General features: G+C 38.8%; 1 protein-coding gene across 3 annotated transcripts in view; it reads right to left on the bottom strand.

The window, feature by feature from the left end:
- LOC128856879 (broad-complex core protein isoforms 1/2/3/4/5) overlaps window positions 1-14,093 on the bottom strand; it is a 93,153-nt gene that overhangs the window by 29,133 nt on the left and 49,927 nt on the right. For all 3 annotated transcript variants that reach the window (XM_054092298.1, XM_054092299.1, XM_054092297.1), the window contains exons 3-7: window positions 7,617-7,805; window positions 7,135-7,549; window positions 6,784-7,048; window positions 6,574-6,716; window positions 6,009-6,059 (exon numbers count right to left, since the gene is read on the bottom strand). In XM_054092298.1, coding sequence (XP_053948273.1) covers window positions 6,009-6,059; window positions 6,574-6,716; window positions 6,784-7,048; window positions 7,135-7,549; window positions 7,617-7,805 — 1,063 coding nt within the window. The remainder of the gene's footprint in view (window positions 1-6,008; window positions 6,060-6,573; window positions 6,717-6,783; window positions 7,049-7,134; window positions 7,550-7,616; window positions 7,806-14,093) is intronic.

The raw sequence follows: 14,093 nt of genomic DNA, 5'->3' as shown, positions 1-14,093 counted from the left end.
TTTTATAAAAAAAATATTTCTAATATGCTTTCAACAGCCAAAAGAAGCATTAAATGCGATTTCTGTGCTGCCTTTCTAGTGTCGGCCGAATTATGGCGGCCTCGCTAATGTTTCTTGCCGAATTTGTTAGTGTACGTTTAATTTTAGCGCACAGTGTGCATAACACTCTGCAATTTTCGCAACGACCTTCGTTCTAATTTCTAGGATTGCGCTACACGACGGAGTGTTTTATTTGTGTTGTTATTGTTGTTGTTGTTTGTGATTGCAGTTTGTTTCTGATTACTTTGTGGTGGTTTGTTCATTTCAAATTTGTCCTGTTACCAATGTGTTCATAGATATACGTATAATTTGGAATGGTTGTGCTTGCTAACGTCTGGCTAGTGTGTTTGTTGTTGTATTTGCAATAATTATACTTTAAATCCTTACTTGACTAACGAGTACATAAATAATAAAACATAACTTAAGAAATATTGTGAATTTTGGAGTGTTTTGTAGGAAAAGCGCGTTGGCAACTTTCGCAATGTCATAGGCTGACGTCTGAACACACCCTAATAGCTGAAGGCAGCGTGCTTGAAACGACGCTGGAGCGCAAGAGTTAAGTTTTTGAAAATAACAAAAATCTATCCGTTGTCCTTGCACCTGTTTAGTGTTGATGAGTGTCTGTGTGAAATTGAAGAACTTTCGTGTTTTTAATAATTAATTTCGAATGCGCCTTGGGCGCGCCAAATGTGTGTTGTGTCAGATCTGAACTTTGGTATATAATTTCCGATTATTTGTGTTGCATTGTCACATAAATTTTTCTAAATATTTCATGTATCTAATTTCTTAAATTTGTTTTGCTTTTTCAAGATCTTTTCACACTACTGTTCATTGAGCTTTTTGCTGAATTTTTGCGCCTTAAATGTATATTTGTATGCATACAATAGTTTCCAATCGCAAATGCAAATACTTAATTGTAACTTAAAATTTAAATTTTACAATTTTGCTACTGAGATTTCGGAACTTAAAACTAAAAAAACTCATTTGTTTAACTCCACCAATTATACGTGTGTATGTAAATTTTCAATAGCTTATATAGTACGTACGTTTGTTTGTATTTACTTGTATATGTTTGCTTGCACTGATCATAAACGTTCACTGAGTTAGCTATGTATGTGTGTTTGTATCGTTTCGTAGTGAACGATTAATAAAATGTTTCCAAATTTTTGTTCTTCATATTCCTCGTGATTAGTTATCGAATTAAGCGCAACATTTGATTAGTAGAGAGGCACGTGGTTTTCCAATTTGTTATTAGTAGCTTGTTATTGTTGTATATATGGTTAGTGTTCATTTGTTTTTGTTAGTTTTGGAACTTATAACAAGCGATTTGAGCATAGGTAGAACGAAAAATTCGATTAGCAGTTTGTGAAGAAGTGATTAGAGAGGGGTGTGTGTGTGTGGTGCGTGTGTGTGTGTGTATATGTGAGTGTGAGAGAGATAATGAGTTAGTTAGTCGGCATGGGCACTAAGAGTAAGAGTTAGTAAAACTATGTGTGAGTGCATGTGAGTTTGCGTGGGGAACCATTAACAACAAAGCAGTTCCGTTATTTTTCATGTTTCTGCTTGTGTTCGCACTGAACGCAACTCTAGCCAAAGTGAGAGCGCTCAAGTGCTCTTATATATACTATGGTATATGTATGTGTGTGTGTGTGGATGTCTGGTTAATAACATTTGGTTCTTGGTTTTTGTTATTTTAATTTAAAGGGGTTGAAGTTCTTGAGTACAAAATTTTCAATTGACAATGCTTTTAGAGGTAACGCGGCAACTGGGGCGGCGTCGTGGGTGCGAGGTGGAGTGGGACTTTATGCTAATATGGTCATTTGTGTGTACAGCCAATCTGTTTGTTTTTAATTCGGTAAAAAATGCGTCTTTCACGGTTTTGCAAAAAGTAAAAATTAAACAAAAAAAGAAAAAAAAAACAATAACAATAATAATTGTTCCTATATGAAGTAAAACAAAAGTAAACGAAGAACAGTTGCAACCTGGTTTTTCTTTCGTGCACTTAGTGTATTCGGTTTTGTTTTTAACTGTGCACACTCTCGTATTCGTAAGAAATGGCGCTAAACTTGGATAGAGGTGAATTTTCCAATTCAGACGCATTAGGGTTGCTCATACGCCCGAACTTGTTTACCATATTTGTTGTGTGTTTGTACGTTTGTTTGTTACGCATGATACACAACAATCTTTGATACCTGAGTTAGTTGGTAGTGGAAAATAGTACAAATTATTTGCAACATTGAATGAAGAACACAACGAAATCTTTTATGTGTGGTGAAAAAAAAAACAACAAGTAGTTATTTAACTCAAAAGAGGCGAACACTATGCAATAAGTATGTATGTATGTATACGTAAGTATGCGTAAATTGCAAATGCGGCGTTCCAACAAATGCGGAGGCCAGCAATGGTTTGCGTTGTTATTTTTTAACCTTTTTTTTTTTCGTTAAATGGCAAACAAAAACGATTAGAATTACAAATAAATATTTTTTTAGATGTTTTTAGTCATAACCTAAGGGTTAATAAACGTTCAATATGCCATATTCAATAATTTCGAAATAAAAATGTGTAAACGAAACTTTTTGAATGTTCTGTTGACATTTTGTTTTTCTATAATAATTATTTAATTATCAATAACACACATACACGACGATAAGTTGATAAATTTCAAAAAATGTTCACTTTAACAGTAAAAAGTGTGTACAAAACTGAAGGATGAACAGAAAGCACATTTATTTATAACGAAAAAACGACAAAATCAAAATTTAGAACACACTTGTGTCGTAGCTTGAAAAACTTCAAACATTGAAACTAAACACAAAAAAAAATTATTAATTAAATGAGCTTCTTATTACAAATTTTTGTTTTTGGTTTTTTGCTTTACCAACATATGAATCTTTATAGAAAAAAAAATATTTTTAGCAGTGTTAAATTGTGAAACTAAACATTCAAAAATATATATGTATGTATATGGATGTATGTGTACAGCTTTGTTTATACAGAACACAAAAAGTATGCAATTACAAATTGTAAATATTTTGCAACATAACGAAAACATAGACAACGAAAAATGTTGTAAATATTACGGATAAATGTATTTAGGTACGAATATGAGTAAGTAGAAATAGAAAATTTTCATTGGTTTATTCTCATAAAATACGAATACAAAATTAGCACACAAAAACAAATAGCACGGAAAATATATATTTTGAGCTATGCTTCCTCTACTGTCTTGGCAGCCTTGGGGAAAACTTACAAGCCTCGGGCTTCGCAATAATTACAGTGCTGCCATTACACTAGTTTTTTTCCATATGTTTGCAACATTTTTTATTCATTATATCGTTTTTTGGTTTTGTTTTTGCTTTTAGTGGCTCCGACAAACAAATACGTTGGGGTTTACGGCGAGCGTTGGACTTACGTTACAAGGAATGCGTGAGAAACGCGCTTCGCATGGGAGCCCTGATTTTGAAGCTTGTGAACGGATATGCAACGAGGACGATTCAACTTTTTTATTTCATTTTACAAAAAAAAATGTTTCTTACACCTTACAGTAAAGCCACCATAAAGCGTTTTCGTGCCGAATAAAGCGAAGAAAAAAGAAGAAGAAGCCAGGTGAGAAAAAGGAGCAGCAGACAGACTACCACAATTTTCCCAATTTAGTAAGAAAAAAACAGAAAAAGGCGCTACTGCGGCGCTCAAAAGTAATTAATTTGTTTAGAAAAGCTAGCAGCCACATAGAACACGCGAAAGTATACCTGCACGTGTGTGTGTGACTTTCCAAATAAACTTCAAATGAACTTCACAAATCCGCTGAAAGTGTGAAACTTGTTGCTGCGCAACTACGATGTATTATTTATTGCTTAATTAGGCGTTGAAATGCTGCAAACGCATACGTATACGCTTATGCGCCCACACGTATGCAACAAAAATCATACAAACCAGTGCTGCCTCGTGGTTGTGCGTAGGTGCGCCTGTGTCTGTGCCTAATCAAAATTAAACTTAAACACTTTTGCGGCGATTAACGCACACATAAAAGCGAGTGAATTGTAGTCGCTAGCGACAGCAGCAGAAGGGTTCGCTTACACGCCGCATATTCACAATAGCCAAGCGCAGCGAGGGCGGCAGTGTGTGCCAAGTACGAAGTGCAGAGTAGCTGTAGCCGCAAGCCACAACTTCGCACACACACACACAAATACACAAATAGTGGCGCGTAAGCGTGCGTAATCTCTATTTTGTGATTGTTTTTGTATGTGTGCCTGCCTGCTTGTGTGAGGCTGCTGTAAAATTTGCACTTTCACTTAAATAGACAAAACTTTTGCCATTATCACACACATACGCACACACACGCGCACACATATGCTGTGTGGCATGCTGCACCGCAGTTTTGTTGCGCAGCAAATTGTTGAGGTCGGCCGCAACATAAAGGCATCAATTAAAATTTCTCCACACACTCAAGAGCAAGGGATGGCAGGCAACAGCCATCAGACATGGACGGCCTGCTCCATTGTGCCATCAACCTGTGCCCTCTTGACAATCGGCCCGGCTGCCTGACAGCAGTTCGTACGAGCGAGTGATGTGTGGAAAATGTGCGCTAAATAATTGATGCGGCATGTGGCTTAGCACATAGTTGGAGCCAAGGCATGCGTGTGTGTTGGAGCTGGGCGCCTGGCGCAGTTGATAGCTGCTGAGATTGTAAAAGTGAAGTGTTTGCTAGTTGTTGCCACCAACAATGTGGCATGGCGTTTGATTTTGTTATTATAATGCGAAAAACTGGTTAATAATTTTCTAACACTAACACTAACACAAAACAACTAACTGGGTGTGCCAGCGCTAATCGGTTTTGCGGTGGGAGATTTTAACTGATTTTAGCGCGCTTTCAGCTGCCTTTCCGTTCCCTTCTTCTGCTTCTTCTGTTTCTTTTTTCTTCGTCAGCTTTGTTGTTACTTTTCGAATAGCATTTCATTCGATTCTTTATGGTCCTTTACTGCTGCACTTATGGAGGGGATACAAATGAAATGAGTATTTACCATCGAAACAATCAAATAAGAAAGAAATTTCCTACTGCTTATGTAAATCTATTTTCATCAACAAAATACTTAGTTGTTAAAATGAGTTTGTTTTTCAAACCAACAACAAAAAGAAAGAAATACGCTTTCTTGTTAAAAGTGCTCGAAATTGAGTTATAAATGCCAGTGAACGCAGTGCTTCCAGAAGCGGTGCATTAAATGACGATGACGATGAGTCTCGCATATGAGATGTGATTGTGTTGAAGGAATTAAAATACATTTACAATTGCATAAATGTATGTGTGTGTATAAAAATTAAGTTGGAAAAAATTTGAACACCAAGACAATGATTTGCGTTAGACGAATTTGCATTATCGGCTATTAAATTAGTATTGAATGTTAGGAGATGTGCGGTTGGAAATCAAATGAGAAACCTGTGTACGGCATGAATTGGTGCATTGATGAGACGCATGGGCGCCATCCACTAACGCCTTCCAATTTAGAAAAATTAATAAATAAAATCACTTCTTATTCCACTGCGTCCTTGGCATTTAACTATTTTTTCTTTTTTTTTCTTTTATAAAAAATTAAATTTTATTTTTTGTTTTTGCTTTTCAAGGAGCTTGGTTATCTATGGATTTATGGTTTAGATTTTGCTTTCCCTTTTTGATTTTTAATTGCCTAGTGAAATCGGTTTAAATTATTTTAAATAAATAAACCAAAAGTTAAATAAATTGACAAAAAAAAATTAATCAGTAGAGAAATTATTATAATTTTCATGTAAAAGAATGTTATGGAGTACTGATTTTTGATTAAAAATTTTCCGTAGTTATAAATGTAATAAAAAATAATTAAATTAGGAAAATACTTGCATTTGATGTAAGAATGTAAAGGAATGAATTTGAATTGATTTGAATTGAAATGTTCGGAAAGAGCGAATAGAAGTATGTATGGAAGCGGCGTACTCACCTTGCGGAGAAACTGATAATTCGGCGGCAGACTGTAGTTGCGAGTTAAAACCTGCAATTGAAAAGACATTTGTAAAATCGTTGCAAAAGTCGCGAGCAAAAATGTTCCTTGTCATAAGTAAAAGCTCTTCACAACACAGGCGTGAGCTTTCACATTCAAATTCATGCGCGTGAAAGCTCATATTTTATATAAACAAAAAACATACTTTTGAGCTTTCGTCAAATGAAACGAGCTGTGAAGTAACAAATGTTTGAGCTTTCATCATAAAATCTCACATGATGCCTAAAAGCACAAGGAACTGTTAAGTAACAAATACTTGAGCTTTCATCATAAAAGCTTACATGATGCCTAAAAGCACAAGGAACCGTTAAGAAACAAATACTTGAGCTTTCACCATAAAAGCACACACGATGCTAACATACGCTTGATGCTAGTACCAACAATTAGTGAGCACATTAGTGATGTATTTGCATAAAGTAAAAAGTGAGAATCAAAATATACGTATTGTGAGGAGCTTTCACTGCCAGGGCTTTGCCATCTAAACTTTCATTTCAAGTACACTCACCAGCTAACGCGGCAGGATCTAGACCGCTCATGGGGAAATTGAAGGGCCCCGGGGGAAATAACTTGCTCTCTGCCGGTGACATCATATATGACGGTGGAGGATGCGGTGGCATATTGTTATCGATCTCCTCATCGTTTCCCGAACTGCTGTACACAATTTCGTTAAGCTTACATCGCAAAAATCAATGTCTCACTCATTTATGTGGCTTACCTCAATGAACCTTTGCCGCCATCGCCGCTGCTCGATCGATTCGCCTCATGTTCGCCAGTGGAGTCGTTGCTGTGCTCATCGACCACTGTCGGATTGTTATTCGAGCAGACCAGCTCCATGGGTTCCGATTTGACGTCGTCAGCAGTGCGTGTCAGCGGCGATGATGTTAAACTGCCGCTGACCTTGTCGCTATTGGCGATGCCATTGCCATTGCCAGTGTCGCTATTAGCATTCCCGTTATTACCATTGCCAGAGGGTCCGTTACCTAAACGTGATTTTTTTTATTAATAACAGCGCAAATAAATGAATAGAAGAAATTTTGTTTACTCCATCACTTTAACAAGCACTTACGTTTCTCTTCCTTCAGAGGCGGTGTATTGTTATTGTTGTGTTTGATGGTTGAGAAATCGGCAGGTGTCAATTGCGGGGATGAGCTGCGTTGGTGCACGATTTCGGGGCTATTATTACTGCTCGACGGCAAACCGTTATCGGGTCCGCGTAGACGTTTCATAGCATTATTCGAGTCCTCAGCCGATGGTGTGGAATTGTTCCGTTCGCGTCGGAGCATAGCCATGCTGCGCTTAAACAGTTGGCTGTTAATGTGTGTGGAGGCCAATGGCAGTTGTTGGGATGGAGGTGGTGGTGGGGGTGAGCCACTGCTGCGCGAATACAGCACCGACTCTTCGTGCAGGGCATTGTGGTGTGTGTTGTGAGGAGGGCGTGTGGCGTTGGCCGCATTTGCCAGATTTTGTATTTGAGCTAATTGCTGTAGAAAAGCGGAAGTATCCTAAATTAGCAGAAATTTCTATATAATTGACAGTATGGAAACTTACACTATGAGTTTCCTCGGCCTGTTGCTGTGTGAGACCCGAGACTCGAAGTACCTCTGCCGTTTTAAGGAAGGACTGCAAGGACTTTTGGTGCACATTCACCTCGCCGTGATAAATGAATTCAACCAGCGAATGTAGATCGAGAAAATTTACATCTTGCAGTAGAATTACTGGATGTTTGCAAGGTGTGCTCTGCAAAAGTAAAGGAAGGAAAACAAATGAGTTGATATTCAGTGTAAAGTATGAAATTTTGTATAAGTATTGGAATATTAAAGTTAAAGAATATTTTGAATGATGTTTGCGGAAGTTTTATTAAATACGAATGCTAGGGTATTGAGTTCCTTGTCGTTGTTGTTGTAGCAGCATAAACATTCCCCACATATGTACGGGGAACGATGCTGGAGTAACAAGCGCTTGGCCGAATAAAAATCCGGGTCATTCCGGTAACGTGGAACCGACTGACGTGGAAATGGGACTGAACTCTATAAGTAAACAATAACAATCAAAAGCAGAACTAGCATTCTGAGCTAATGAAATTCTACTCTCTGTCATAAAATGCTTGTAAGACTTTCTAATAGCTTTTCAAGGTATTAAAAAAAATAATATAAGTTCAACTAAGAAAAGGAAAGAAATGGAGTTTTTATTAAGTCCAAAAAATTTGATTACTCTTCAGTAATGAAGGTTAGTGAAACTCCTTGAAATAGTTCTACATATGCACCTACTAATGCCCGAGGTAGTTCAATACGATTTGCGGTTCGATAAGCGAAGGGATTGCTACTAGCCCTCATTTATTTTTGTTTGGTTTCTTATGTTGGTACACTCTTCATTTCAATCTGTCAATTCACTCATTGTTTAAAAGCCATTTAGCATCGACGTGTCACTGTATTTTTGACAATGGAACAAATCAAGTATTATACAATGGTTCAATTTTTATTTTTGGAGGGCTTAAAAGCAAAGGGACTTTTCGCTATCAATGAGTAACGTACAAAAATGAGTTGCAAAATTCAAACGTGGTCGCACAAGCATTAAACACAATCCACGTCAAGGACGTCTAAAGCAGCAACAACATCAGAAATCATAAAAAAATACAGAACATCGTATTGAAAAATCGTCGAGTGAGTGAAAGAGATTTAGTAGGGCTTCTTATTGGGCAGTGTGAGCAAAATATTTTGACTGAAGTATTGGGGTTCGATAGTCCGGTCAAGAACGCTACGGAATTGCAAAGTGTTTTGTGGCAAGCCCGAATAGAAGACTGTCGGACTTTTTTCTACAACTTGAAAGAAAAGACGTTCGGTTGATGATCGGTATAATTACAGGACACGATCCATATTACCGCCATTGGAATAATTGACGATCCAATTTGCCTGTCTTACCTAGAGGAGGCAGTTAGTATTGAGCATTTGGTCTGTGTGTGTCCTGCCTTTGCTAGAGCAAAGCTACGAATTTCGTTCTCTCCAACTGGAGGATATTTTCAGATTTACCAAAGAATCTGGAAAACTCTCACCGATCTAACTACCTCTATTTCTTTATTCCATCCTATATTTTTCCTTCTGTTACTTCTCTCTTTTCTTCCTTGACTATCTATCCTTTCACTTTCCAGAGCTTTAAATACAATGGACTTTCTAGCCTAAGTGTTACCAAATCTCTCGATGGTTTTTGGCTCGACTTTTCAAATTCCAAAATTTTTCATTTGGGTTTCAGAAAGCTGTGTGCACAACGGGTGCTGCATTCGCTAGCAATGGAACAAAAATATATTCGAATGCGACTTTCTCAGCAACATTTCGTGTATCGTTTCACCACCAAGGATGAGACTTGGGTCTATCACCATGACGCCGAATTTAAACAAGAGGCTAAAGAATGGTGCGAACCTGGTTCTTCGCCTGCGAAACGAGTTCGTGTCCAGAAATCGGTCAAAAAGGATGCGAAAGGAATTTTGCTTGTGGATTACTAGCAAAGTGGTAAAGCAATAAATTCTGAATATTATTGTAACCTTTTAGACAAGCTGAATGATAAAATTCGTGAAAAAATAAGCAGTTTGCAAAAGAAAGAAATTATTTTGTATGAGGGTAATGTACCGTGTCGCTAGCGCATTTAAACAGTGGCTAAAATCCACGAATTAAAGTTCGAATTGTATTCACTGTTCCACTGTATTCACCCAATTTGGCCCCTAGCAACTTTCATCTGTATCCAGACCTAAAAAAAAGGCATGCGTGGAAAGCGTTTTTTATCAAATGTTGTGGCCATAGCAGCTGTGGAAGCATATTTTGCAGCCCTTCTAGATTCTCACTTCAGGAAAGGAATTCATAAATTGAAATCTCATTGAAATAACTCCTGTTACTGCATAAAAAAGTGTTTTGCAAATCATAAAATTATGTTTTTCTTATCGAACCGCAAAACTTATTGAACAGCCTAGTATTCACGTACTAACGTATGGCTCTATCGCGTTATCTCAGTCGCACACCATTTATCTTCGAAATTAACAACTTTCCTGTTTGCATTATTTTATTGAGATTTTTTTCGCTTTGTGGCGCAACCTTCACTATTCGTCATTTAAAATGTCAGCAGCTCCGATTTGAAGTTGGCAAATGCGTTGAGGAATGCAATGCACAATAAAACTCACAGTGCACAAATGTACAAAAACAAAAAAAACATGTGTGTATGTATAGCTGATTGTAGTAGTTTAATATAATTTCATTGTGTGCCTGTACGGCCTGCAAGGCTTTGTAAATCTGTGCAAATACTCGCTTCAATGCATTTCTGTAGGTTTGAAGTGATTTTGAAATCTATAAGTATGTGCGTGTGTGTGTGTGTGCGTTCGCGCGTTCGGCTGTGCGACTTCATGGTCACGGCGCAGCAACAAAAGCGAGTTGAAGTGCCCGATTTGTGCGTGGCTTGTTTATTTAAAATCAGACACATCCACACACACACGCACGTTAAATTGCTTTTTCACTGTATTTGTGTGCGTGTGATATCATTAATATACTTTGTTAACTGACTTTGTTATTGCTAACATGGCCAGCCCAAAGCGGGGCACAACGGCAAGAGCGGAGCATAGCCAGCAATCGACGGACAGGCAGTGGAGCAGCGAAGGCTCACACGGCAGGCGCACAAACAGTAAAGTGTGTACGCTGGTTTGCGCAATGAGTGATTGGCTATTGTTATGGCCAGCTGAAAGTGCTATTGCTTTTGTTGCAGTTGCTGTGCACAACCTAAGCCTGCCTGCAGTAAAGTTTGTGCGTGTGTTTGTGTGCGTTGCGTTTGTATGCCACACATTTGCACAGGCCCTTTGACTTTGCAGCAACAGCAGCGCAGTAATCGGACCCATCGCAGCCGCAGCAGAGTAGCAACAACTACCGCATATGCGATTGGACCGCATAAGCAGCAGCAACAACAATGGCGCACTTGAAAAGCGATCGCCACCATTGCGCTGCATCTAGAAATTAGGTCAACCATCAATAAAAATAATAAAAACAATAAAAAATGAGTATGCGCGTGTGTGTGTGCGTGTGAATGTATAACAAATAAAGGCAACATCAATAGCAACAACAACAAGCAATAGCACCAATCGCGCGCAGTGTTGCCAAGTTGCTGTGCTGCACCACTGCCGGGGTGATGAGCGCTGGAGACGAACTACGCACGAATGACACGAAACACTCGAAACATTTCGCCGAACTTGTTGCTCTTCGAGTGTCTGCTCTTAGCTGCAGCTTCTATCTATTTGCGCAGCTACTCAGTTTTTACTTTAGTTGTGCATTTCTCCCAACTGTTTTCTGTTGCCCCGACCTCTTCCCCACCTCGCAAATTACGCGCATTTTACAAGTTCTGCACAGATAATATTGAAACAAAAACAAAAACAAAAAAAAAGAATAGCAAAATAAAAAAAATCCCTTGTGGCTGCGATATTAACAAGTCATCGCCGTTTATTTTGTTTCACTAGTGTGTGTGTATGTAATCGTGCTGTGTGTATGTGTAAGTGCGTTTATATTTCGCCTTTACATTTTGCTATTTAATGCATTTTTCACAGCACAGGATCGTTTCTATTTTTACTGCTTCGATGAACGATCACCGAAGGAGATATCACCGAGCGGGTAGAAGGCGACGAGAGGGGTGGCGGTGGTGGCGGCAGATGTTGCTTGGTTGGTGCATGCTCTGTTGCCAGTTTGGGAAAATGAGGTCAGCCGCAACTGTCGATTGCAAAATCTGGCTTAGTATATATTTGTAAATAGGCGCGCACGTGCACGCACACCAGCGCAGTGGCATCATGCACTCGTATATTCACACACACACACTCACATGCGCCAATGCGTGTGATTGCAGTCAAGTGCTCACGGCATATTTCGCTGAATTGTTTTGCTACATCTTGGCCTTTGGAATTTATTTGTGATTATAAATTAAAGTTTATGATCTATAGAAAGTGGGACAGCTGCGCGAGATTTCTTTTGAATTATTTTACATTTATTATTTATTATTATTTTTTGTTTTTACTTTACGTTTTTTCATCATATCACAAGTAAATTTGTAAGTCAATTGCTTAATACGAATATTTCCGTGCTAGGCATAAAGGCACATACGTACGCACATATATACATATGTATGTATGTAAGTACACAAGAACTATCTACAACAGACATTTTTTAACTAGAAGGATAAGATAAAGTATATATTTTCCCCCGAGATGGAAACAGAAATCTGAATTTGCTAAATTCCTCTTTGCTATGCCCATTCGAGTAAAGTGTCCGAAAATTCAGTAAGATCGGTACATAAAGCGCTGTGCTCTGTACAGTTAAGTGAAATCTAGTTTTACTTAGGGTTGAGGGTACCATATCTACGGTCAGGAAGCGCCAAATGAAGGAAAACGTTTTTTCTCAGATTGGTCGCCCCTCGGGAGGCCACGAAAAAGCTGTTCATAAAAACCATCTGTCGTTCGGAGGCGGCATAAAACTGTCCCTTTGCCTCAAGAAGCACCTCACAAATAGGAGGATGAGTTTCGACTGATATATGGCGCCCTTAGTATGTTTTTGACAGATACAAAGTTTGTATGTATTTTGGTATGCTTGGCGATTTTCTGCTATCCCAAAAATATAATAAAAAAAATCAAACTTTTTTAATCAAAAATAACACCGTAAATAGGCCTGGCATGAGACGGTTAGTCTGACACCACTTGATGTTTTCATCCTAGGAGAGGCCTTGAAGGCCATATGCAGGCTGAAACATAATGGCAATTGGTGCGGACCCTGTCCGGCATTGGACTACAGAGAAAGCATGGACTTCGATACATTGTTTCTCTCCATTCCCGTTGACTCCATTCCATCAGGAAAGCGATGCAGTGTGGTGCTGCCAGTGGCTCAATTGTGGTCATACTCGGAAAATGAGCGTGAACAACTTCATTGGCACAGAGTCCGTTCTGCCACTCCCTTCTGCAGCCATCAAAGCCACGGTTAGCAAAGGGGTTACTTCAACCCACAAGCGAGCTTGGCAGGCTGAGAGCAGCTACACATGGGCAAAACTTATGTTACCTGCCATGCCCGACCGATTGTCGCAGATCCTTCTGTCATTAAGCGAAAGGAACTGTAGGGGGCGGCTGGTTGGACTGATGAGACTTTCTATAGGCGAAGCACATGGAAAAGGTAGGCATCTCAGACAGTGCACTTTGCCTAGCATGTGGAGAGGAGGATGAGATGGCGGATCACTTTATGTGCGTCCGCCCGGCCTTCGCACGCATCAGGCGACCACCTTGTCTTCTTGGCACCACAAGATCTACTCAGATTTCTTTGAAGGTTGGGTAGACTTAAATTAAATTAAAAAGGAAACCCGTGGTTGTTGGCAACTACTGGAATTTCCAAAAAAAAAAAATAAATAAAACGCGGTCATCATCCTTTTGGGCACCGATTCTTGGCAAATTCTCTGATTAGACTGCTGTTGTAATGCTGAACAACCGACACAAAAAGAAAGCAGCTAAATTCAAAATAAATAGCCTTCGAGTTGTAGCAGCATAAACGTTCCCCGTGCATATACGAGGAATGCTGCTGAAGTCACAGTCCTTGGCCGGATATAAATACGGGTAGTTCCAGTTACGCGAACCTCTTTGAACCTGTCTTCCTGCGTGGCGTGGGAAAGTCTCTTGTCAACTGTTATTTTTCACGTAAGTAATTAGAGAATACAAATTTTTGTACTAGGATTTTTCTAGATTTTTTTTAATTAAATTTATTTCATTGCACACATTTTCTACCACAACACCGCCAAACTGCATACGTTTTTGTGAAATTAGTAGTGTGAAAATTAGCAAAACAAAATCTACTCGGCTCAGCTCAGTTGGCGATGGAAAACAATGGCTTTGAATTTAGCGAAGTGTCGCTTTACAATTTCAGTTTTATTTTCGTTGGCCAACTACTTGCGCTGGTACTCCAATTAAGGGAAAAATTAAAAAAATGAAATAAAAAGAACAGCGACACAAACAACAATAGCGCGCAAAACAAGCCA

This window comes from Anastrepha ludens, chromosome 3, assembly GCF_028408465.1.
Source record: "Anastrepha ludens isolate Willacy chromosome 3, idAnaLude1.1, whole genome shotgun sequence".
Taxonomy (NCBI): Eukaryota; Metazoa; Arthropoda; class Insecta; order Diptera; family Tephritidae; genus Anastrepha; species Anastrepha ludens.
Note: the sequence above shows the minus strand (reverse complement) of the source record. Positions and strands in the feature narration are given on the sequence as shown.